At 40.2% G+C, this 25,876-nt stretch overlaps 3 protein-coding genes across 3 annotated transcripts in view; all 3 read left to right on the top strand.

The window, feature by feature from the left end:
• The window catches only part of LOC145487068 (mitochondrial carnitine/acylcarnitine carrier protein-like), a 141,622-nt gene that overhangs the window by 8,175 nt on the left and 107,571 nt on the right, over positions 1 to 25,876 (top strand). The window lies entirely within an intron of this gene.
• Positions 59 to 13,302, top strand: LOC145486668 (allantoinase, mitochondrial-like). The gene is made up of 12 exons (XM_081465379.1): positions 59 to 80; positions 2,329 to 2,533; positions 4,899 to 5,050; positions 5,464 to 5,578; positions 5,695 to 5,841; positions 6,746 to 6,794; positions 8,090 to 8,183; positions 9,593 to 9,779; positions 10,478 to 10,616; positions 11,610 to 11,782; positions 12,096 to 12,128; positions 12,791 to 13,302. Exons 2-12 carry the CDS (start codon positions 2,384 to 2,386, stop codon positions 12,944 to 12,946), a joined length of 1,395 nt encoding a protein of 464 aa, XP_081321505.1. The 5' UTR covers positions 59 to 80; positions 2,329 to 2,383; the 3' UTR covers positions 12,947 to 13,302.
• LOC145488322 (uncharacterized) lies at positions 20,303 to 21,781 on the top strand. Its single transcript, XM_081467161.1, has 3 exons — positions 20,303 to 20,488; positions 20,574 to 20,724; positions 21,523 to 21,781. The coding sequence occupies exons 1-3, from the start codon at positions 20,313 to 20,315 to the stop codon at positions 21,598 to 21,600; spliced, it is 405 nt and encodes a 134-aa protein (XP_081323287.1). The 5' UTR covers positions 20,303 to 20,312; the 3' UTR covers positions 21,601 to 21,781.

The raw sequence follows: 25,876 nt of genomic DNA, 5'->3' as shown, positions 1-25,876 counted from the left end.
TAGAATGACAACCGCTGACCAACAGCTGATTGCATGACCTGCTCGTTGCCGTGAGCGAGCGAGGAGCGTGCAGTTTTGCTGTGAGTTGATTTGCTTTCGCCGTAAAGTAATTTTTTTTTTACGGTGAGGATGAGTTTTGTGTTGCCGTTAGATGTTTTTGTCTTGCCGTGAGTTAGTTTCTTTGACCCTTGAGTTAGTTAAGGTAGTAGATACCCGCAAAAATGGCCAAATTTTGTCAAAACTGGAGTCCAGAAAGTATGACCACTGAAAACCATATTTAATCATAACTTATGCTACATTAAGACTTTAAGTCTTCAGCTACCTGTGGCAATAAGTTTTAAGAGGTTTCGTCAAATCCTGGCCGAGCTAAGGGGTGTTGACTAGGACCCCTACTGTGAAATAGCTACAATTTTGGGGCAGGTCAATCTCCTTCAAAACCTGTCCTAATTGGGCCGAATTTTCGTTGCAAATGCAGGAGACATGGTAGAATGCAATGACCTACTTTTCACCAGCTTCTGGGGGGGTTCTGTTTCCATGGCAACAAGCAAACATAAAAGAAAACTTTTTTCCAGTTTGGCACTCATTTAATGATCTATGTTTCACCTGTATGGCTTCAAAAATTACATCATTGCATTCTACAGGCAAAAATACACACCCCTGCCAACTTTGGTGAGAATTGGACAATTCGTTCTCTCAAACGACCTGCCCCTAAATTGCATAACCTCAAAAAACGTAACTTTTTCATCCCCAGATTTTACTACATTTTTGAATAATGAAATACATTTGAGACATTCTCAGCAGGTAAATGTTATTTAGACCTTAATAAAAAAGTATCTAAATAATGTTCGAAGTGAAAAATTAAAGTCCAAAAGCCCCAGGCTCATATGTTGGCCCCTCCTGCTCCTCATTCCTTTCACTGCAGCTTTTTCACTGACTGTGACGAATTTGGTACTGTTGTTTTGTTGCCTCTGAGGACTTTTCTGCAGGTGCACAGAGTCTCTGTTTATCAATGGCTGTCAGACCAGACTTGCAGTGCTCTCCAACCGCCAGGTTGAGCCCTCTTAGCATTGTTTGGACTGCTCTAGCACCCCATTGAAGAGGCAAACAGCAATAGCGCAAGCTGTCAACACTGTCTCAGGACCAGCAAAGAGTTTTTTTGGACTGATGTCCCAAACAAGGTGATTTAGGGCCTCATTGCTGTTCTGTGAGAGGCCTTCCAATACACTTTGGAGAAGGTTTCTGTCCCACAAAGCCTCAAATGTGGGAAGAATCTCTTGCATCACAGCAGGGGCCACATTCTTTGGGCTGAATGTGTTGGTGCCATTTGCCTGATCACACTGCCATTTGCACCATGAATCAGGCCCTTCAGGACAGTAGTCATGAAGTGGAGTGTCTTCAGTTGAGGCATAGTGGTTCCAAATGTGAATAGAAGCTGATCTTCTATTCACATCATAGAAATGGGATTTCCCTCGAATAATCCTCTCAGATGTTGGAAGCTCCGTGAAAGTTTTGCAATCATTGTTTGAGCATTGCAACACGAGAGTTCTCGCCAAGCCACAACCACTAACCTCTTGAAACAGTTGCAAAGTTCCTTGAAAGCACTCTTTACAAACAGCACAGGCTAAAATAACTCGCCTTAGAATGTCGACATCCTGGAATCGATATCCATTTGGCCTGTTGTAGGACTCCTTGCTCGATGCCTGAGACGAACTGTCATCTTCCAAGCGAAGCTTCTTCGCGGAGGGAGTTTTCTCTTTCTTCGAGTTAGGTTCGTCTTTAGGTTTCCGTGAACGTTTTCCCCGCGTAACCGATCTTCTAAGCGATCGAAATTTAGTTCTTGGCATTTCTAAGCGAAATTCTTCGAAAAAGCGAGCAAAAACTGTCTTCAAGGCGAAAGAAAGCTAAATATATTTTCACACTTTCGCAATATTGAGTTCCACGTTTCGGAAAGCTTCACGCTTCGTGTAAACTTGGTTCCAGTCTCCTCACGGTATACAAAGAAGTCCCAGGCGTCTCTGGGACAACGAAATCGGGTTTGGGTCTTTCGGGGTGCGTTTTGACCTCGAAAATTGACAAAAAACGACGCGTATGCTAGCTGGTTACCATAGAAACGAGAAATAAACAAAAAATATACAATTGAGGGCCCTTTAGATTTTATTATTTTTAAAGTGCGCAGGATAAGAAAAGCAAAAAATAAGCTCAGACATAAAAAATTTAGATATTGGGGAGGGTTTGTAGCTGCAAATAAGTTTCTTTCAGAATGATAACTTTTTTATGATTTTGCGGGTATCTACTACCTTAATTTTCCGTGACTTTTCGTCGTGACAGGAAGGGAATTTTATTGTCATTTGAGAAGACTCGGCCATCGCTCCAACTCGAAAATATGGCAGACGCCGAAGAATTCTTGATCATAAAAGGCAAGAGAATATTGCTTCCAGATTGTATTTCGTCGGGATCCATCATCGTGAAGAACGGAAAAATAGTGGGAATTGAAAGGGGTCTCGACACGACCTCCCTGCCATCAAAAGCCAAGGTATGCTTTGCTTACGGGACTTCACGGGATATAGGAAAATTTTGGTATCGGAATGAAGATCTCGCAGCTATATTTCACTATGCCCGACTCTGAATGGGAAGTTTCGTGAAACCATCATGTCCGCGATCCATAGTGGTTTAAATCATGTAGACCCATGTAGACAAAATGTTGAGCAACATATACACTCGCACCGTTGTGAAAGCGTGTAAACACCCCCTTAGAATTATGAAGTAGTGTTCTGCGAAGTTGTTTCAACGTTTGGCGAATTAACATGTACCGTTTAAAACGTTTATTTTGTAGAAACGGATCATTCATGAGGGTACTGGTGTAAATTTACATTTTAATGAAACATGTCACGCCTGTTAATGGTGACGTGTTAGTCAGTGCGGTGTGTGACATTTAGCTACATTTGCAAGCTGCATGCAGACTACATTTGCGCTCCGGTTAGCCTGAACTGTTAGCCATCGATAATCATAATGGTAAGCGATATTACAGTCGAACCTCCCTTAAGCGCTTACGGGGGGCTGATCGTTTGCGAGATATTAGACAATACTGGGTCAAATTTTTGCCCTCTTAACATATAGTAACTGTAGAGACCTACCCATGTGTCAGTGCCCATATAATAGAGAGGTTAAGCATGGCGATAACGGCAGACGGCAGACGGCAGACGGCAAAAATAACTTCTGATTTTGAGTTATTTTCTTCTAATCCATAAATAAAGCACACAAAAATGGAATAATGTCTCTTACTATTCATTGCAAATACAAATAATTTCACTCTACCGTACACACAGCTGAAGAGAGACGGCAAAAGTTTCATTTTTGCCGTTTGCCGTTTGCCGTAAACGTCATGCTTAACCTCTCTAGTAACTTTTAGGAGCCACAAAAATATTTAAGCTTTCCAAAGTGTTCATGCAGAGTATGATGGACTACAACGCTTTATTATCCAATTTCAGTTCTATTATCTGTCAAGTGGTCGCTTGCGGGAGGTTAAAAACAAAAGAAAATTTCAAACTTTCAGCTCTAAAAGCGGTCGCGGTCTCTTATGAGAGGTGGTCGCTGATCTGACTGATCTGATTGACTGATCTGACTTGAAAACTTTTGGTATTTTGGAAAACTGGTCGCTGAGTGGTCGCTTACGGGAGGTGGTCACAACTGGAGGTTCGACTGTTAAAATTCTGCAGTCTACAAATGCCATACTCTGTAGTCAATAGGGCCTCCCAGAGGGTGAGGTAGCGGGGAGGAGGTAATGTTGTTTATCATTTACCAAATACAATATTTGGTTTGCCCAATCAGAACATTTCCAAAATGAACGGAGCAAATGGAAAATGTGCTTACCATTTTATTTTTACCAAGTGAACCAATCTTTGAATATCCAAAAAATATATATTTCTCTTGTTCTCCCAGCCTTGCACAACTGGTTTCTCAGCTCATTTTTGGGCACTCCATAAAAAATCAAACACACCAATTCTTTTTTTTAATCTTTCCAGTTTTTCAAACAATTTCTGTTTCCCTACCTTGGAGATTTGAAAAAATCAAGATAATTTTCACTGAAGATGAAAATAATTTTCACGTGAAAATGATTAGCAATCAAGAATTTTTCTCTTGTTCCAATAAATTCAATGTTAGCCATTTAAAACCCATTTCATGCCAAGTTCCGTTGATAGTAGTGATAATTCCCTGGTTCTCTCGATGAAAATAATTCAACAGATCCTTTCTTCTCTTGAAATGTATGACCATGCTCCTTTTGTATGGAAAAACTCTTCCTCTAAAATATTTAACTTTGTGCAGCAATATTATTGTTTACATCATATACTAATACAAATACACACCATGGTATTTTGTTATGTGATAATCAAATTTGAGGTGGGTCAGAAGAGGTCAAATAAATACTGTTCTTTAAATTTTTTTAAACCCTCACCCCCGGTTAATTCCAGTCCCTGCTGTGGGAAGAGTAGGGATGTTTTCTGGAAGCTAAACAAAAAAGCTTCCATTGGAATTAAATGAGTACAGATATTTTCCAAAACACTGACAATTTGTCAAAATCTGTCAATCCTTTTTCAAACTATAACAGTTCAAACACCACACCTATTAGGGCAGTACATGGCCACATGTAGCTTTAGTATAGGGGAACAACTTTCTCCTTCCCTATACCAAGTGGGTCAATACATCACCAACTGTTGAGGCAAGTGCTGTGCTGTGGTTGCCAGGTAGGGGGGGGGGGGGGGGGAGGGTTGCAATCTGTTATGGACTATCCACCCAGATATAGGAGACTATATTAAGTAACAATCTGACACCTGGTCATTTTTTGTGATTTGGAATTTATCTCTTTACAGATCTTATATCAGAATAACATCTCTTCACAGGTATTAGATGCTGGTGATCTTGCTGTGATGCCCGGAGTTGTTGATAGCCATGTTCATGTTAATGAGCCTGGAAGAACACACTGGGAAGGGTTTGCGACAGCTACACAAGCTGCCGCATCAGGTGGAATCACCACCATTGTGGACATGCCACTGTAAGTCTTAACCTTGACACATTCAAATACTCATTGTGTGGTTCCAGAAAATCCCCATGTTTTAATAAGGGAAAGTAGGATTTCCAGATATTTTCTGGAGCTGCACAATCCAGTCTTATGGTTCCAGTGTGGGTTCACACAAAAAAAGGCTTTCATGGGAATACTGGGTATGGATATTTTCTGAAACAGTGATAATGTCAGACCAAAACAACTTTCCACAAGGAAGGAGGGTATCGAAATTTTCAGGAAAAACTCGTGTACAGGTGGTTTCCACACATTTTTTTAATCTGAGTCTCAGGATTTGGAGAGGGCATGCACAACATTCAAACAGATCAGACTGTAACTAAAGATATATCAAATAAACGTAATTATTTATTTATTGTTTTGTGTTTCTCTCCTGCTGCAATTAATAGGAACTCCATTCCCCCTACCACTACCCTAGATGGTTTTTATACCAAACTAGACAGTGCCAGGAACAAGTGTTGGACAGATGTTGCCTTCTGGGGAGGGGTGGTACCAGGCAATCAGGCTAGTATAGTTTGGTATTTGAACTATGCTGATCTGCCTTGTTTTAACTGGGGATCAATTGTTTTAATAGAAAGACCCCTACAAAATGACATGCAAATTAATTTTTCATCCAACAGGCTGAAATCAAGCCCATGGTGAATGCAGGTGTCAAAGGTTTTAAGTGCTTCCTTATCCATAGTGGAGTTGACGAGTTCCCATCTGTCACAGAGAGTGATGTCAGGATGGCAATGGAGCAAATGCAAGGAACAGATGCTGTGTTTCTGGTTTGTGCCACTTATGTAGCATTGATACATGTACATTTGCAGTAATTTAAGGTGTGCCTCATCTACAGCAATAACTTGATGACATTGAGACACTACTTAAGAAATAAAAAACATGTACCATGTTTCTATCGAGTTATAGAAACACGAGTGGAAGTTTGGGAGAACGAGAAATGCTGTGGGAACACGAGCCGTAGGCGAGTGTTTCCACAGCTTTTTTGAGTTCTCCCAAACTTTCATGAGTGTTTCTATAACTCGATAGAAACACAGAGAACATGTTTTCTATTTCTTTTAAAAAACACCGCGACGGAAAAAAGGGAAACAACTTGTTTACTTTGATCATCAAAAGGTAAATTCTCTTTGCTTGTACCGTCATTACGTCAACAGCTCGTGCTAGTTCTGTGTTTCTATCGAGTTATAGAAACACAATTTTTAACCAATCAGCATGCGTATTTTCTTAGGGCTGTTTTCTAAATGTACATAAATATTGCCAGGGTGACCTGAGAAAATGCTATGGCATAAAATAACTTGCAGTGGGCTTGCATAACTTATCAATAGGAGGTAACTCTGCAACTTAGTTACTTACTTATCCTCGTCATGCCCCGCAGGACAGCTAAGGCCATAACTTTGCAACTCACGCACCTGTGTAATGTTTTTAACTGAAACTAACAAACATAAGTAATGCCAGCAATGTACATACTAAACAGTGAGAGGTTAAACAACATTGCTGAGTGGCACTTACTTAAAAAATTTCATTGAGTAGTTTTTATAATGTAATAATAAAATTGGAAAGCACTGTTTTTCAGTTTCTTAGTAATTAAAAGAAAGTGATTGTTTTTCTTTTTCACTGTTAAATATATATATAAATATATATAAATATATATAAATATATATCACTTGTACTTAGTTCCATGCTGAAGTTGAGATCCCTCAAGAAACAGAAAACACCAGTAAAGGTAATGACATCATTATTATGATTGCCCTTTCATTGCTTTTTCAAAATCATGAGCTAACTAAAGGCATGGGGGGGAGGTACTGCCTTATATGGGCTATATAGGTTTATGTCGCTCCAACGAGTATGGTTTTTAACCATTTGGCCATATTGGTCTCAAACAGAGTATGGTTTTTGCACTCTAGTCTTGAATTGGATATGTTGTTTTAGAATTAGCTACTTTTCCATCATGATCAATAAGAAGCCCTTCACAGTCTGAACTAGGGAACTGATTATAAGGAAGGTCTAAAGCAGGGTCTTAATTTAAGGATCAGGCCTTAAATAGCTGGGGTATCAAATTTTTGATCAGGTTATAAATAGGATAGGGAAAATCACAGATTTTGGTTCCACACCATGACGAGACGCAAGTGGGTCTGGACTGGAAGTACCTGATTTCCGAATTAGTGAATGATCTGGACCTTTATGGGTCATCACTGTGTTTCCAGTGACAAAACTCTTTTTGACAGCTCTTGCTGGGAATTGCTTCAGAGGCATTGATTCTTTGACAGAGTGAAATTCAAATATGAAAGGAGTGCAGGGATAACTACCCCGCATCCCTTCGAGGTACCTTCAGATAGACCCTACTGCATCTCATCATGTGGATAAGGGTTTTGTGAAGTGGCCCACACACCCCCATCCAACTTCTCCGGCAGTACCAACCAGGACTTGTCTTAATTATATTTATAATAATATACATGAAAATATTACTCGATTCTGATTGGCTGAGAGCAGTGCAGTTCAAGTGCAACACAAGTGCAAAAAGTGTAACACCAGTGCAAATTACACATCGTAATTCTGGATTATGATTGGCTGAGAGACAATAGGAAATTTTCCAAGCCAATGATATTACGTAAAATGATGACGAAAATTTTGTGTGGAAACTTTGAAAAAAGTTTTCTCAAATGTGAAAAAATGGCTTGAAGAAAGGTCTTCCAGCACTTGCTCCACGCAAATGTTTTCCTGTTTATATTTTTAATAAATAATCATATGGTTTTTCTCATTCAATTTGGAATTAATTTGCACTTGTGAGTTTTTCAAAAAGCTGAAATTGCACTCGCCGAAGCGGCTCATGCAATTTCAACTTTTTGAAAAACTCACTCATGCAAATTAATTCCAAATTGAACTCGAAACCGTATGATTACCTATACTAATTATATTTATGTGTACTGTTGATTTAAAGACCAAAAGAAGAAAAAAATTAATATAGCTTGGTTGATCTGCACTTGTAAATATGCACTAAATTGTATGGGTTTGTTACAGACCCTGCAAAGTACGCTACATTCTTACAGTCTCGTCCAGAAGCTATGGAAAATCAAGCTATTGAGCTGGTCATAAACCTTTGTAGAGAATATAGGTAAGAACCATTGCACTAGTACCTCCTTTGAGACAGCTGTGCCTAAAGTCCCTGAAGATTCTAATGTTCAGTTCAAAAATCAGGTATTGTTTGTTTATCACTTTCCTGAGTCCCCTTTTTCCACATCCTTAATGACCTGGGTCCCTGAGTCCTCACATCCTCACGCCCCACGTCCCCACATCCTCAAGACCCACATCCCCCAGTCCCACATCCCCGAGTCCACACCTGCTAGAGTCTTACGTCCCATGTCCCAGTCCACGTCCCTCTTTTAGGCACAGCTACTTTGAGACCCTTGTCCTTCCAAACCGGTCAGCCTGGAAAATTTACCGTCTGCGCACATCTTTTGGAAAATAATTCAACACCACAGGTATCATAAACTCATTGGTGAGATTTTGTAAACCACAGGTGCACCAAGCTGACTAACAGCCGTGAACATTACATGACATTGCGTAACAACGAAAATATAAGAGGTTGTATGGAAATGTCACGATTTTGTATTTAAAGCTAGAAATAAATCGACTTACCACATTTCTTTGCTTGTTACTTGTGTTTCGAAGCCTTATATTTGTTATGTCGCCGTCGATTTTGAGGCAGTTTTAACGTGATTTCCAGAGTTTTCCGCTTTTCACAGAAATGATACAAGATTGTAGAGCGAAAAACAGTAATGCTAAAAATCGCTAACTTCGCTTTAGAACTCTTAAACCCCTCAGAAACATAAGAAATACACAAGGAAAGAGAAGAGATCGAGGCGTTTCATAATAATTGTGTATCGCAGGATCGCATCAATGGCATCGTGTAGCCTGAGAACAGGCTCTCGGTCAGCCCGAACTGCCCCACCCCGATCGCTTCGCTCATTCTTCTGTTTCGCGCTCACCGAATTTTTTTTTTCGTCCTCGCCTGTTCGCAGGCTATAGGATCGTCTTGCCTCCCCTCGGCCACTTCACTCTCCGCCAGTTTCTTCTCGGCCCTTCCAGCCGCGGTCGGACCCTTCTAGCCGGAGCCTGTTCACAGGCTAGGAGCGTGAAACTACCAGATATTCCTGTCACGGCGTTTCCACCGACCGATCTGTTTTTAGTTTGAATTTACCACCATTTTTTTTGCTAACCGTTACGCGCTAATGTCGACCGGAACTGACCTATTTCGCGAAAAAGAAGCTTAAAAAGAAATTGGTCTGTAAAAATACCGTTACATAGGCTTACTACGGGAGTTGCACGCTCCTAGTGTTGGGTTCCAGGTACCGGTATTTTTTTTCTTTTTTCGTATTTCCAGCCACTGAATTCATTCGTTACAGTCCCATACAAACTCCTATACAGTACTTACGTTGTTGCGCAATATCATATAACCGACTATCATGTAATGAGTTTGAGATACCAGTGGATGATCTCACTTTTTTTCCACATGCATTCCAGGGTACCATGTCATATTGTGCACCTTTCTTCAGCAAGCGCTTTGCCCATGATCAGGAAGGCCCGTGAAGATGGGGTCCCTCTCACGATTGAAACCACGCACCACTACCTATCGCTCCTGGCTGAAAATGTGCCTGATGGTGCCACTCAATTCAAGTGCTGCCCTCCAGTCAGAAATGCTGACAACCAAGTATTCTGAGCAATTTAATTTATCGACATATTTTATAGAAGGCAGAAAAACGTCTTTGAGTGATCTGTATGTTTGCAATACGTGCGCAGCGCATCACACAAAAACAAAATGAAAATAAACGCTGGAATGCCGAGCCAGCGGGAAGCAAGGTCCTTAGCGCGTGGATTTCTGTTGTCACTGGCAACTGCACGCGCGCGCTTTTGTGCAGTTTGCAGACCAGTTGATAATGCCAGGCAGAAGCATATCACCTGTTCTAGGTGATATGCTTCTGTGCCAGGACATTAGTAGTTTAAGAAGTCTCAAAGATGCTAGCTTTTTATTAAGTGAAACCAAAAGTTGACCGTCAATTACGTCTCCTTTTTACTGCGCGAACTTTGCTCAAAAGATGGTTGCGTTTTTCGCTGCCGTCAGTCATCGTAGCGGATCTCTCAGGAAACATATGTTGACTTCTTCTTGTTCAATAGGTCACGTTTGTGGGTTGTGATTGGTAAATTGAATCCATTTTGTTTTTTTGTTTGTTTGTTTGTTTGTTTGTTTGTTTTTTGTCATAGTTCTATGAATGTCATCTTAATTATGACTGACGGCAGCGAAGTTAGATTGCTCAGGGTTAGTTAGCTGGTTAGCTTTTGAACTTCTGAATTCCTGTGTTATTGAAAGGCCCAGTAACTAGTCTTCGATTTCTCTCTCCCTCTCTAAAGGAACGCTTATGGCAAGCCCTCAAGTCACGTGACATCGACTTGGTAATATCTGACCACTCCCCCTGTACCGTGGATTTGAAGCTGATGGACCGAGGTGATTTTATGGCGGCCTGGGGAGGAATATCATCAGTGCAGTATGGTCAGTGTCTTATTAGGAGTTTGAATTAAAGGCATCTTTTGTTGTGTCACCTTCATTCGCCTAGCTTTATGTTCCACACATGAAAATGAGACTCTTCTCTTTTCGAACAATCAGAAACAAGGACGAAAACAATCACAATTTTGTTTCACGTGGCTTTTTTCACGATTGTGTGTCGGTTTCATGGTTTCCCTCTCCTGCCACACAGGGGGTGACGGGGGTGGGGGGGACTGGGATCAATGATTGTGTGGTGAACATTTTTTTAATTTTAATACGCGGCTTGATCTGGTGTAGGGTCTGGAATCGAAAAATGTTCGGATCTCGGGCGGGGGATCGCTGCACGATCGGATGCCGGGAGAATTTCCGTATTTTCTCAGCCGTCTCAGACCATGAATTTTTTTTGGCTCTAGGTCTCGCATCGACTGTGTATTTATATTCAAAATGACCGCCACGAACTAAAAGACGTGTTGTCATTTTTATTCGTTTTCCTATTCAGTACGAAGGGCCCCTGTGTTGCCAGGAGGCCGTAGCTAAGTCTCTGCGCATTCCATAGGGTCTGGATGGGGTTGAAGGAATCTCAGCTGTCATTTATGTTTTTGGTGATTTGTGAGTTATCAGTTATAATTTCAGCGCATTTCTCAGCTGTCAGTTAATTTTCAGATCTCAGGTGTCAGCTAGAAAAGCGCCATTCCACATCTAACAGTTAAAAACTCATCCACACCCTCATTTTACCATATGCGGTTTTAGTGATCGGCCTGATTTCACTATCTACTTGTTGTTTAGTTTTAGATTTAGGGCAGCCCGGCTCAAATTTTGTGTGCTTTAATTTGGCGTTTAGTCCTAATCTCTTCCAAGATCTCTAGTGGCTTCTCGCCTTCGGCCTCGTCCACACGAGATCTGAAAACAAGATTGTTAGACCTGATCATCTTCTCGGAGACAAAGTTTAGAACTGCAAGGGTCAACTTCTATACTTACCATCACATAGCGTTTTTGCAGGTTTGCCTATTTTCTGGTCGCAAGCGTCAAGCCGAGGTTTCTCTCTGCACGATGTCGTTCGCGTGATGTGTGAAGAACCCGCCAAGCTGAGTCGTTTGAGTCACCGTAAAGGAAAGATCGCCATAGGCATGGATGCTGATTTCGTTCTGTGGGATCCCGATGAACCAATTGTGGTAAAACAAGAAATCTGGTTTTATATCTCAAACTAATAGATGTATTTGCGAATTCTCACACATCAGAGTTAATCTAGCAAATTTCTCTTGAAAACTAACACGCATTAAATTCATTTCGGGTAACAATTTTATCATTTTAAGAGGTGCTCATTGCTCGTATTTTTCCTTGCCCAGGAGGGGCTCGACTTGAAATATCAGTGCGTATTATATGAAAAAGCATCGAATAAATTGTATATTCTTACTAAAACGTCACATCGTTGTTGAGCCGTAAACATCTATACGATAGACTGAGTGCATTTTTGTTTTTTTTCAGATTGATCAGAAGATAACCCGACACAAAAACAAGGTGATGTCATAATTATTATTATTATTATTATTATTATTATTATTATTATTTTACCCTTCCTTCCTCACTCCAAATTATGAAAAATTAAGTTTGTACTCTGCGATGCCAAATTTAAGCGCCTTTGAAATGTCTTCGCTTTTGGCGTTTGTTGAGGTCAAAATTTAAAAACCAACTCAACCACAAAAAGGCATTGGTGCGGCATACCGTAAAAAATCAGTGCAAATACACTGTTTTTTTTTGTTTTTTTTGTTTTTTTTTTGTTTTTTTCAGCCAATCAAAGTGATGATAAAGCAAAACCAAATTAAACTAATTGTGACCTCGCTTGACTGTATTTTCCCGCGCTTTGCCCCGATTGCATGTTTTCTACTTTGTGTCCTGATTGGCTTATTCGGTTATTTGCGTTTGTTTGTCAAACCTTGAAGCTTATTCAGATACGGTAACATTGGTTTTGGTTCGGCGGCAAAAAAAATGCACTTTCAAAGGAGACGAAATAACCCTTGGACAGCTACTGGAAAGGTTCTTTAAACACACTGCATTCGCTTTCTTTGGTTAGAGTCTTAGAGAAAGATCCAGACGCCCAAAGTATATTAAAACTAAGATGGCAAAGACGTCATTTTAAAATGGCACTGCTGACAACTTGTTTTTTTAATTTGCTTGCGCAGGTAACTCCATACCACAACATGAAATTACGTGGAGTCATTCACAAGACCATCCTACGAGGCAATGTTGTTTACGAGCGGGACAGAGTCTGTGATAGTCCCGCGGGTCAGCTGCTTCTGGAAACGGGACAAGGATATAGCTCAACCTCGAAAATTTAAGCAGTGTTGTACGTGTGCTGTGTACATGACGACGGTGATTTCGTACTTTGCAAATCAACAATTCCTATTTGCTGATCCTTTAAGGGGTCACTGCGAGTGTCAACATAATTTATTTGGGAAACTGAGGGGCATTTAAGGCAGACCTCTTGGTAGCCAAGCACTGGGGTTCTTGCACAATTTTTAAGAAGTAGACCGGTTGCTTTTGTTGTTTTTCCCTTGGTGAAATCTTCACTCTACTGAAACTGACAGTGATCAAAGATTAATGCAACGTTTTACGGGCAGATATATTTTATAAGGCCAGTTTATGGCATAGAGCAAATGGAAGATTCACAACTTTATAAGAAGAAAAATAAAATATCCATATTTCCATCCAAACTTCATGCTAAACGTTTATTACTTTTACTCGTGGTGTTTAACATAAAAGGCAATTCGTAAAAGTATACTTTACACACACACTCTTTGTTATATATTTAAGAATATTGTTTTTCCGGCCGAGGCTGAATATTTTTATTTTTCTGCCGATTTTAGGCTGAAAATATTTTTGTGAATATTCTTAGATTATAGCATATGACATATCTGTTTTCGTATGTATTTGGTGTCTGGATGGTGTTGAAGTAATTTTAGAGCCAGCCTGTAGGCATTATAGCCTGAAATCACGCCGTGTTGGAAAGTAGTTAAGATCCACTCGACGGCTCAATTTTAACCTTTTAATTCTCTTACAACTTGGGACTGTACTTAAAAGAACGCAAACACAAGCAACGATTTACTCTTTCAAAACAGAAGCACGAGGTCTCGCATAGCCTTTGAGGCTCAGCGCGCATACATGCGTCACGACAACAACAACAACAACAACAACAACAATCTTTATTCACACTATTCAGGTACAAAAGAAAGGTAGGACAAAAAAGAAACTATAGAAAACGTAATGATAGAGTCACGCTCACAAGTTCTAACACGCACAGAACTTTTTGCAGAAGTGTTGTAAGCATCGAACATACGGCTAGTACTGTTTATGTTGCTTTTTGATCAGTTTTGCCTTCTAGAGAAAGGAGGCATTTTATATGGTTTAGTTAAAAACATAATTTATAATTGCATTTTATTTACAAATTTTTGACACAGAGTAATATTCTTTTCAAAATCTCAGCCTCGGGTTTATTCTTAAAAATGTTTCTAAAATTTCTCAAAATTCAGCCTCGATATTCTTCTAAAACATATATTCTTATAACAAAGAAAGAGTGTAGTGTCCCAAGCCGCAATTGAAGCACGAATATTTCCAGTCGCGTCAATTGCTCATTTAATGTATGAACTCCGTGCTACGTGCGAGTGATCCTAATCGGCTATGATCTCTTTTGGTAACACATGAGTAAGATGTTTATTCGCCGGTAAATAGAAAGAGAAAGCGTTTGAAATAGCTGCATGTTTCTTGGTTGAGGCCTAAAAACTGTTATCGATCTTTTTCGCCGATTCCAAATAATGTCGAAATCGGGCAGGCAATGAAATTGACCTGTTATGATGCTTAACTTCCAAGCGCTTTAAATTAGGCGCGTTCTAATCTCATACCCAGAGCCCGCGTCCCCCTTGACCAGAGGTCGGGAAACGCGGGTAAGCGCTTTACGTTCCCCGACTGCTGGTCCAGGAGAACGCGGGCTTTAGGTACAAAATTATCCGCGGTCGTGTTGATGTGCATGATCTAGAAACAACACAGTCAGGATTTGTAGTTTAGGTGTGCGTGTATTTTTCTCGCTGTCTGTTCAAGCACCATGACGTATTTCCGTATCCGGTTGCTTCCACAAAAACTATTTCAAGGGGGAGCGCTCATCGGAGATGCGGGTCTTATTTCTTTTCTGATATAATTGTTCCCTACGTTTGCTTCCCAAGCTACAGTCTCAGCGCACATACAGTCGTACAGTGGTCAAAATGTTGTGTCTTCATCAAATTTTGACCACTGTGATGACGCGTATCGTTGTCGATAAGAGTATAGACAACGCTTAACCACATTCGACTTGTTTTTTACCACAATATCAACGAAAAAAGAAAAAATTTTTTCAAGAGCGTGAGCTGAGAAAGACGTTGGGTGACACCTTGACGCGAGCAGGGTTCCCTGGACTCTTATCGACAACGGCAAATTAGCCAATCAGATTGCGAGATTAGTAGCAATTGTGGTAAAAAGATGATTTGCACCATACTTGAATTAATACAGCAAACACCAGAATAATTATTGGCCACACGTATCCGGATATTTTTGAATCCGCAACTTTTTCTTCCCGGATTCAAAATTTCCCCGTCCACACGTAGAAATCGAATTCGCCTGTCCACATGCATCCGATGGTATCCGGATTCACTCTAGGGAAACTAGGCCCACACGCATTGCCGTCATTGTTCGGTAAGAGACTGGACACGATTTTGCTACGTCAACTATCCTATCTGGAATGAGGTCAAGTTTATTGATCGAGATCCTCACTGGTACACACGTAGGGTCAAGGAAGCTATTCACATAAGACTTCACCCTAACAACATCAACAGGGATAGTGGAATTGAAATCCCTGAAGCATGGATACCCACGATCAAGAAACACAACAACAGGAGAACGGTACAACAGCGGACCACTGAGGGAACAGCTACTCGCCGGAAAAATGGAACAATAGGAGGATCGAAATGCACCAATCACAGCCGACCTTTGTGATATAAATGATACCGTGCAATCAGTCGACCTTATCGCCTGAAGAAGACTAGCAGTAAGCAGTCGAAACGTCGCGATCTACATCTCAAGTGACTACATCGTGAGACAAACGATAATACACTTTATTAATAAATTGTTAGTTTATTTTCAAGGGAATAAGCCTAAAGTAAGTGATGAAGTAAAAGTTGCACTCAATTCAGAGGTCCACTTGACTGAAACTTACCTCAGTTTCCATTTCGTCCATGAAGTGGCTGAGAGTTTTATTCCCCATCCTGGACGGTATGTTAGTCACATTGCGCATTGTTACCCCCTACCCCAATACGGGATACTGGTAACACTACGTATTACTAGTCCCCAGACGGAATGCTAGTCAAACTGCTCAAAATTACCCTCCCCCTCCCGGGGGGGAATGCTAGTCCATCGCAAGGTTGGTTACCCCTAGCAGTATGTCGCCGATACCCATTAATACACCTGGGTGGAGAGCGACAGGTCTCTTGCCTAGAAGGAAACCTGATATGGTGACAGAGCTAGGCCTCAACTCAGCGACCTTTGGGTCGGCAGTTTGAAGAGCTAGTAGTAGTAATACTAGTATTCAACCTCTTCCTTCCCCCCTGGAGTTAAATATTGTAACAGCAAACAAACCTGAGTCATTGTAGCATCAAACATTTTTGTAGCTTCATTGGTGGTAGTTGACAAAATAAGGCCCTCCTTTCTCCAGGCCTATGAAATAAAGCTCTTTGAGTACTAGGTATAAACCAAGGAGTTCGCCGCTAACTTTGATTAAGCATACTTTAAATATGCATCACAGAATGTTATAAATATTTAATAATTATTATTTAAACTTTGGATTTTATCAATAGTTCTGTTCTGTTCTTTGGATAAATCCCTTCAATACTTTATTAAGAACTGCAAACTTATCGTTTCCTTTTTTGAATACAAAAGAAATTTAAAATAAGCTCTATCTAAGAGATGGCTTAATTTTTCTGAGGTATAGCTGGTAATGGCAGAACCTGTAATTTACATTGCTTCATATACATTACAGCTGTACATGTTTTCGATTGCACCATGTTCTCCATTCCGTTTTTGTAGAATTGCATTTAAGGTTATCACTTACTTCAACATCTCTCCTATTACTGGCATCTTTCAACTGAGAATAATGTCTTGTCTGCAGTGCAACAACTTTACCCAGATGTCACGCAAAAAAACCAAGGCATCTCCACCAATGAGATGCTGTTTACGGGTCTAATAAACTATTCCCATGGGCTACTCAAATCACAAACACTACCACTTTCTCGACTTTCTAACCTTTCTTACTATCTTTTTAAAGTTTACCCAAAAAGCGTCCATGCGCAGATTCTCTTTCCTTTTGTCTTTTCACACGTAGTTTACCTACGTTGACCAAACGCTAGCGTGAAGTAATGATGACTGGATATTACACCGTCAAGTTCTTTTCCTGCGCTATTGAAACGTTAATAATTGTTAAATATCCGGTTATCTTGGGTAGCTGATTAAACAAGCTTCGTCATCACAGGACAAATTTATCCCGATAAAACTGAAAAAAAAATTACAACGTAAATGTTTGCAAACACCTTAATTCATCGCAAGCCTTTTGTTGCAAATCGTTATATCTTTGCCATATGTTTGATTCGTTAAATAGTGGCTTACTTCTAACTTGTAATAGGTCATTCTATCCAATCTCGAATACAAATTTCCATTCCGATATTCAATTTAATCTTTTCATTTATTTTGTTTATCTACCCCGGTCGAGGGCGGCCAAGAAGCGACCTTGGCTGGGGGTTGGGCTCGATAGTCCTGGTACGATAAAGCATTGTGGGATTGTTTGGGTGGGAATGCACCGAAGCTGCAGGAGCCTTTTTATTCAGTGATCACACTCAAAACTTAAGCTAAACGTATTGATTTTATTGTGGTAATTTTCTACAAATAATTTTTATTACACTGACATTTTTTCCAAAATGTACTGAACACCACTCCAACCTCATTAGGTCTTAAGAGATTATCTTGCTTAAATGACAAACTACAAAATAGGGCTAAACTAGTTTGATAATCTTCATTAAGTTTGACTATGTTTCAGTCTAGGAATCTATGGCGTTGGAAAAGACGCAGTTGAGAGGCAGAGACTGACACAGGCAGCACATCCTCCTCCAGCAGCCATGAAACATCCAGTTGCAGCAAGGACTCCAAATATACCAGTTGCTGCTCCTAGTGGAAGACCTGCAGGAATAAAGTATCCATCAAAGCAGATTCACAACTGATAATGACAATGACAATGACAATGACAATGACAATGACAGTGACAGTGACAGTGACAGTGACAGTGACAGTGACAGTGACAGTGACAGTGATAATGATAATGATAATGATAATAATCAATTTATTTATGTCTCAAGCGTGTCGGAGCACAGGGGCGCTATTAATGGGGGAAATCAAATCAGCTGTGACCATGTATTTTTCTGGTAAACCGCTGTAAGGATAGGTTTTTCCTAAAAACACTGTAAATTTCTGAATGAACGGACAAAACTAACAACTGGAGGAATCTCACTCTGGAGAGCACTGCTTCGCCTGCGGGAACGGAATTTGGTCACGAACTCCTGGTACACAACGGACGTCAAGGAAGAGACATAACTTGGTGCAACAGTTTATTCTGCACTTGTTAACGTCGAAGCTGTAATCAAAAAGCGTTTGTAGCTTGCTTATATGAGCAACTTAGGTACAAAGCACATTGGTTATGTTGCTAGCTAAGTAAATACACTCACGTGTGGAACGAAAAATGCTCAACTTGTTCCATCAAAAGTTGGTGATTGCCAACGTGATTTCTCTGTTACACTAAGTGACTGACAACAGGGAGAACCTCCCCTTGAAAGAAGCGTATGAGGCAAAAGAACAAAGTGCCGTGCAAGCGTATACGTGGCATAAGTACAAAGTTCAGTACATTATGGCTAACGAATATCGAACAAAGAAATTATGAAGAGCAGCTTGTACAAAAGTACAAGGTTCAATCTGAAATGAATATCAGCAAGGGAAATTATAGAAACGTAGCTAAAGCAAAATTCGAAGAGAACAAAGTTCAGTTTAAATAAAATCTATGTGAAAACACGAAACTTCGACTACATTGTAAGTTAAATTGCTACTGTCGGTTTTTCTATAACTTTCCAAATTGACTGTGCAAAAGCGAATTTTCTCATAACACGACTCAACACAAATCAAATAATCAGGTTTTTGGTGAGAGTGGAGAAACCTCTCGGAACAGAGTAGAGAACCAACAAACTCAACCCACATATGACGTCTAATCCGGGAATCGACACCGGGCCACATTGGTGGAAGGCGAGTGCGAGTCCTGGATTACAAACCAATGAAAACAAAAAGTAAACACAAGTTTCACTGATGCAGTGTAACTAAAACCAAATCACAATTGTTTTCACTTCTTATATGACTGGCTGTAATAACATTAAGCCAACTCTGATTGCATGGCTGAGTGGTTACGGACCATTCCTGGCTGCCAAAATTAGAAATTGCTCTCACCAAAAACAAAAATAGAGCAATCCTGGACTACATTTGACACTCAAAATGAAAACTGCTCTATCAACAGTTTGCTGGCCAACATTTGGTATATTTTAACTGTTTATTGGCTTGAGCTAAAATCATTTGGGCAAGCAATTGAATTTACTGCACTATACTTTTCAGTGTTAAAGTTGAGCCCTGTGACTTCACCAATAATGCACATCAAGTGTTTGTGAAACATACGTCAAACATTCGACTTTTATTCTTGCCTTTGACTGTTTATTCCAGTCTAAAAGATATAAATTTTCAATCCTTGTTTACCCCAAGTATACCCTTTCCCATTCTCTCTTGTCTCCTTGTATAGAGCTATGAACTTATCTCCGTACAAGTTACCAATGGCATGTATAACTTAGAGACAGCTGAAGCAGAAGCACAGGCAGTGCTACAACAGGCCAAGATGCAGGTTGCTGTCGTTGCAGGGCCAGTCTCGACAGCTGGAGTATTGCTCAGGTTGAATAGTACCATGAGACAGAGAAAGATGGTAATGGAATTTAGGGCAAAGATCTTCATCAGGTCTAGCTGTCAACTGAGGAACTGGTAAAAAGTTGTAAGTAATAGGTCAAAAACAACTGCGAGTTTTTCATCAGGGGTTCCAAACACCGAGAAACGGATGAAAGCACGACGCCGAAGGCGGAGTGCTTTTATATTGCTTCGAGGTGTTTGGAACCCCGTGATGAAAAACAAACCACGAGTTTTTGAGCTGGCTTCTCAAACTAGTGTGAAAATTTAGTGGAATTTTTTCCGAAGAATAGGTAATTAGAGGGCGTGCTCAATAGGCTATTGTTTGTTTCTTATTCGTGGTAAATGAAATGAATATTTAATATGCGGCCATGCGGGCGGGTTTTTTGGTAGATTAACATTACGCCGCGTGATGGAGGTCGAGTCCGGATCAGAACGATTTCGCGTTCCTAAGACTTCTTCTCAAGAAAATGTTCTGGTGAATGACGCCGTTCCAGCTTCAACTAAGTATAAAACCAAGTGGGCTGTGAGCACTTTTGCTGAATGGCAGAGGTTAAGAGAGGTTAAAGTTCCGGTATTAGATTGTGGTGGTCTCTCAAGAACTACGATTTACACAAGGTTACCGCTCCGAGCGCAGATATTGCCGGAATGGACGCTCTGTCGCTGAACTATTGGTTGTCAAAATTCGTGATGGAGGTAGCTAAAAAGTCCGGTGGAAGATACCCTCCCAAGACTGTTTATGGTATCATTTGTGCCCTCAAGCGTTATTTGGAGGAGAAAAATGGATCCGAAGCTTTGAATGCTCTGGACGCTAGTGACAAAAGGTAATTGACAACTTTTAGACCGCATTGTTCAGAATTTTAAAATGCACTGTTTTGGAAATTGAATCTGGTGTGTTGTTTTTCGAAGGTTTGTCCTATTCCGACGTTGCTTAGATGCCGAGATGAAAGATGACGTTCGAGAAGGGCTTCATATTAAGTGCAAGAAGGAGGAGAAGGAGTTTGTGAGCGAGCAAGAAGAAGCAACATTCTGGGAGAAGAAATTGCTTGGAACTACATCAGCTAAGTCGTTATTGAACACGATCTTAAGGAAAACGACCGATTTTTTAAGTTTAAAAGACATGTTTCGACAGAACTTCTGTCATCTTCAGTTGAATGAATGATTACAAACACGATCTATTTCTACAACGAAAAGGTTTTTGGGTTGCGTGGTCGAGATCACAGAAATATTGTAGTAAACAACTTTGAAATTGGTTCCAATTTTATTAAGTTTGAAGAAAATGCCTCCAAAACTTATCGTGGAGGTCTTTGTGATATTAAATATGTGCCTAGCCTGCGTCACAGCCGCCTCTTCCCGGAAAAAATATCGGAGAGATTTTTCTGCTCTCCGATTTTTTTTCCGGGGAGAGGCGGCTGTGACACAGGCTAATATGTGCCATGAGTGGTTAAGCACGTTTGTCATTCTAATGAGGAAAAGCACGAGCCGTGCCTTGTGGAGATATTTAGATTGTATATATGCTTAATTGAGACTCATGCAAAGAAAGTTACTGCATTTTACTTTAAGCCATCGAAAACTGAGTTCGCGTTCGATAAAGTGCCCGTAGGTATTAACAGCTTGAACAAGATTTTGCCTGAAATGTGCGAGGCGGCAGGCTTTAAACGCAAAACCGCTCATAGTTTGCGTGTTACCTGTGTTTCCTCCCTGTCCAATGCTGGGATGGAAGAAAAATTGATTCGCGAAAGGTCGGGGCATCGTTCTAACGCATTGTTTCAGTACGACAAGCCTACGGAAGAAAATGTTTCTAAAGTTTCAAAGATCCTAGGTCCAAGTGTTAGTGCAGTTTCATGTTCTACCACAGAAAAACAAGACGAATCTATTGCTTTTAAGGATGCTGTTTTCCAAAAAAGAAAATTCAAAAACTGTACAATTAATGTAACGGTGTCTAAGAAAGAATAATGTCTTGCCGTATTGTTGTTGTAAGTAATGATTGAAGCGGCAAATATACTGTATTTAGTATTAACACTGATTAAAATTCAAGTTTCTTGATCAGTGTCTTGATCAGTTTTTGAACTAATCGAATGTGTCTTGATCGGTATGTTCATTGGGTATAAAAATACGTGCACCTGACCCAATTGATGCAAGCTGATTGGTTCATCAGCACATGAATAATTAATGAGTGTGAGAACATGAAGTCAATTATGATGATCTTTTCAGCAGTTTATGCTATTGTGGTACTGTGTCAGTAGTATGACGATATATTATGTTAGAAAACAGTCCTAAGAAAATACGCACGGTGATTGGTAAAAAAATCGTGTTTCTATTCAAGCAATAGAACACTTTTTCCCTGTTTACATATCCCCATCTAAAAAAGAGGAGGGTTCGGAGAATTCGAGACAGTTATGCAAATCCGAGAAGTAGTCTCCGAGTGTCTAGATGAGGCTATGTAAACACGAAAAAAGTGTTCTATTGCTTTTATAAAATAATTCTCAGATACGCGCGAAGCTGAAACGTCACAACCGTGTTTACATACTCTCATCTAAACACACCTATCGACCAATGAGAACGCGCGTAGTCGCTCAGTTATTTTATAAAACTCGATAGAAACACAGAACTAGTACGAGCTGTTGACGTAATGATGGCGCGAGCAAAGAGAATTTACACTTTGATAATCAAAGTTAACAAGTTGTTTTCCCTTTTTTCGTCGCGGTGTTTTCTAAAAGAAATAGAAAACATGTTCTCCGTGTTTCTATCGAGTTACAGAAACACTCGTGGAAGTTTGGGAGAACTTGAAAAAGCTGTGGAAACACTCGCCTGCGGCTCGTGTTCCCACAGCAGTTCTCGTTCTCCCAAACTTCCACTCGTGTTTCTATTAAACAATTAGATTATGAGCTCGAGATTTCTATCGCGTGACAGTTGGCGAGGGCGCAGTCCGAGTCAACTATCACGCAAAGAAATCGAGAGCGAATACACGAAATCTACTAGTCGAAAAAGTAGCCGAGACCGGCTTACGCGCACCTTGATTTTGACCGACTTTGGCTTGATTACCAAGAACTTGGGCGATGTTTCCCAGTCCCAGGTCGTATACACGAAATCTACTAGTCGTTTAAAACTTTATCTAAATCCTCTTCACAGAAACTTCGAAAACGCCAAGAAGCGGCCGTCATTTTGTTAACAAGGGCACACCGGTACGCTACTCACTATCAATCACAGAATAGATAGTGAGTACTGTGGCCAATCAGAGAACGGAATTCGTGATAGAACGCTAGTAGATTTGTACTAAAACTCGATAGAAACACGGTACATGTTTTCTATTTCTTAAATAGTGACTATCATGATGATGATGACGATTACGATGCAAGAATAATGATGACAATATTGAAGACCAAGAAAGTGATGATGACAAAGACGATGATGATAATGATGATGATGATAATGATTATCTAAGTGAGAGGAATGAAAAGAATTTTGATGATCATATGATGATGACCTCTGGTTTAGTCCAATTTATTCACTGTGATCAAAATGATTGGATGACATTCCTTGCAGTTTGAAAAAGCTAAGCTAAGATGATTCTCACTTTCACTTATAATTTCAAATAAAAAGAATGTTACAATAGCAGAAAGTACAGTTACATTAAATTACTTTTAAGTATATTAGTCTTTCTAGACATAATTGGACTATGTATTGATGAAAAAAGGAAAATCTAATAAAAAAGATGAGGTTTTGTTACATTTTTCATATTGAATTGGGCAAATCAAAAGGTGGTTATAGAGTTTGAAAGACTTTGGAGTAACTAAGAAGTCGGGAGTACTAATCTTGTAAATTGTTGTTTTGCACAGCTAGTGAACAGGTGTTGACGGTTGATAATGATGATACGAGGACCCAAAACATGATGGCTAAACCACAAAACACGGGACCAGATTGAAGGCGTTACTGAAGAACGGGCTCTTTTCACTCGTTTGCTCATCCCCCACTGCCGGCCGTGCCAAACGAGCCACCAGACCAAAACATAGTGTCTTTCTGCAGGAACCGGAAAGCTTCGTATTTTTGGTCACTTGGTATTAGTCTTTATCTGGAGTTGTTTTGTTCCCTGTCTTTTATTTCTTTTGTTTTACGTAATTTGTACTCTGGTACTCATAGAAGGAACCAAAACACTCCTTATATTACTGACTTCGAATTCACTCTACTACATGTACAATAATAACATGAAATCAATTTGGAGTTCCTGGAAAAAATATATCAAATTCTTCATCTTGTCGAAGAAAAGCAGTCATAAAATAACGCAAACACGGGGAAAACCCACTTCCCCTGGTATTTTTTCCCTAACCTTGTCCCTCAAATCCCTTCAATTTCGCAAAGACGAATTTCTAAATTTCTTTTAACTGCAATATCCTGTCGCTAGCCCAGAAGCCTTCTTCGTGGAATCGCTCCTGCATTGGAGCGTGTTTACTCAATCTATTTTTTCCTTCTTCAACCAAATTTTACTAAATGCCATGCTGGATTCCAAGTTACCATTATAGATTCCCAAATTTACATTCCTACATCCTACACGGCAACCGGTCCTACACAGCCGGCACACAGTCAAACGTTGATATTGCCCATGTTATGTGTAGTTATGGAAAGCTCGTTTCGACAGAATGTTTATCTTACGAGTTAAATTGAGAACAAGAAGGAGAACAGGGTCTTGCAGCGAGGGGTTCAATCTCGACATAGGACACTTCTTTCACGATGTGAGGTTTTGTTTTACGGAAGAGAAACTACTCCGGCCGAAGGCACAACATTTTAGTTTGTTTGCCGTACTCTGCAAAATAAAAGGTCACGGGAAATAACCAAACATCAGGTTTTAGCGACAACGTGTGCACCCAAACTGAATCTTTCATTCTTTACCTAATTGCTTCAAAACCCGTTTGAAGCGCTTCACTTATTCAGTCAGTGTACACTGATTTCGCGCATACTATACAAAGTGAACAACACAAAATAATAACGAAATACTCAAGTTAAGGTTATATCTCGGAGTTAATCCTTGGAATTAGTTCAAGTCTGTTTCCACAGTAATAGCATTTTATCCCTGCAGGTGTGCCGTCTGAATTTCACACTTTGAGCGCTTTGAAAAGGTATCTTTCGATATCTGTCGTCTCGCTTGAACTTTTTGTTAAATGCTATGTATCAGCATTATAACTAGGAACAAACCACACCAGTGAATACAGCTGACTTTGTCGGCCTACCTGCGGAATTCTGTATGCAAGAATTATTCTTGCCTTCCTTTTGCTGTCCTGCGCAAAGTAACTCTTGTAATTCGAAAGAACTTTTTTCATTTTAAATAAGAATTTTCCGAGGGATTTTCCCTGAAGGTCAGTGCGAATATCATTGGCTGTAACAGACAAGTATTGCCGTTTTGATAAATATGGAAATGACACGATGCTGGTTCTTGAAGCGGAAGCCCGGCCGTGGGAAGAATTTGTCACACCTTTGACCCCCATAGTTGGAGGATGAGGCTGCTACAAACTCGGTGCAACGGCCGGGGAAATGGACTTGTAAGAATATTTAGACCAGGACATTACGTTATGTTCTTTTACTTCGCTGTTTCACACTGTTGGAAATGTGTGGACTGCAGTTGTATTACTAGTGTAAAATGAAATTTTAATGGAGAGTTTATATTGTAGTGTTGGTGTGCATAGCCTCCCACGCAGACGCTCGTAGGGTTCGTCACGCGTTTGACGAGTCCTAAAAGCGTCTGAGTAGGAATGATGTGATATTACGGGTCGAGTTGAATTCGTGGAAAAAGAGATGTGTTCCCCACGCAATCGAGGGACTGAATATTAGCGAGCGCAACCGGGATTGTCGACGTGTACGATTCTCCCAAGCACTTTGTTTGTCTCTGGGGACCGCGATTCTTTCAAAAAGGCGAATAGCACTGGTGGCGTGATGTAAAGGCAGTTTATTAAATGAAAGGAAATGATTACTTTCAAAACAAAACTTTGTAAGAAAGGCACACTCAGAAGCCTTGTAATAAGAGTAGAATCACAAAGCTTTGCAATGAGTTTGCGTTTTCAGTACACGGAGGGGTGTGGCCCACGCAATCAAGGGAATTTTCCCCGTTGCAATCAGAAGTGCTGTGTCAATATCGATTTACATGTTGCAAAGTGAAAACTGAGGCGTATTTCACAAGGTGTTTTTCTGGTATGGTCAAAGATATAAAGCGAAGATATTGT

The sequence above is a fragment of the Orbicella franksi genome, chromosome 5 (genome assembly GCF_964199315.1).
Source record: "Orbicella franksi chromosome 5, jaOrbFran1.1, whole genome shotgun sequence".
Classification (NCBI taxonomy): domain Eukaryota; kingdom Metazoa; phylum Cnidaria; class Anthozoa; order Scleractinia; family Merulinidae; genus Orbicella; species Orbicella franksi.
Note: the sequence above shows the minus strand (reverse complement) of the source record. Positions and strands in the feature narration are given on the sequence as shown.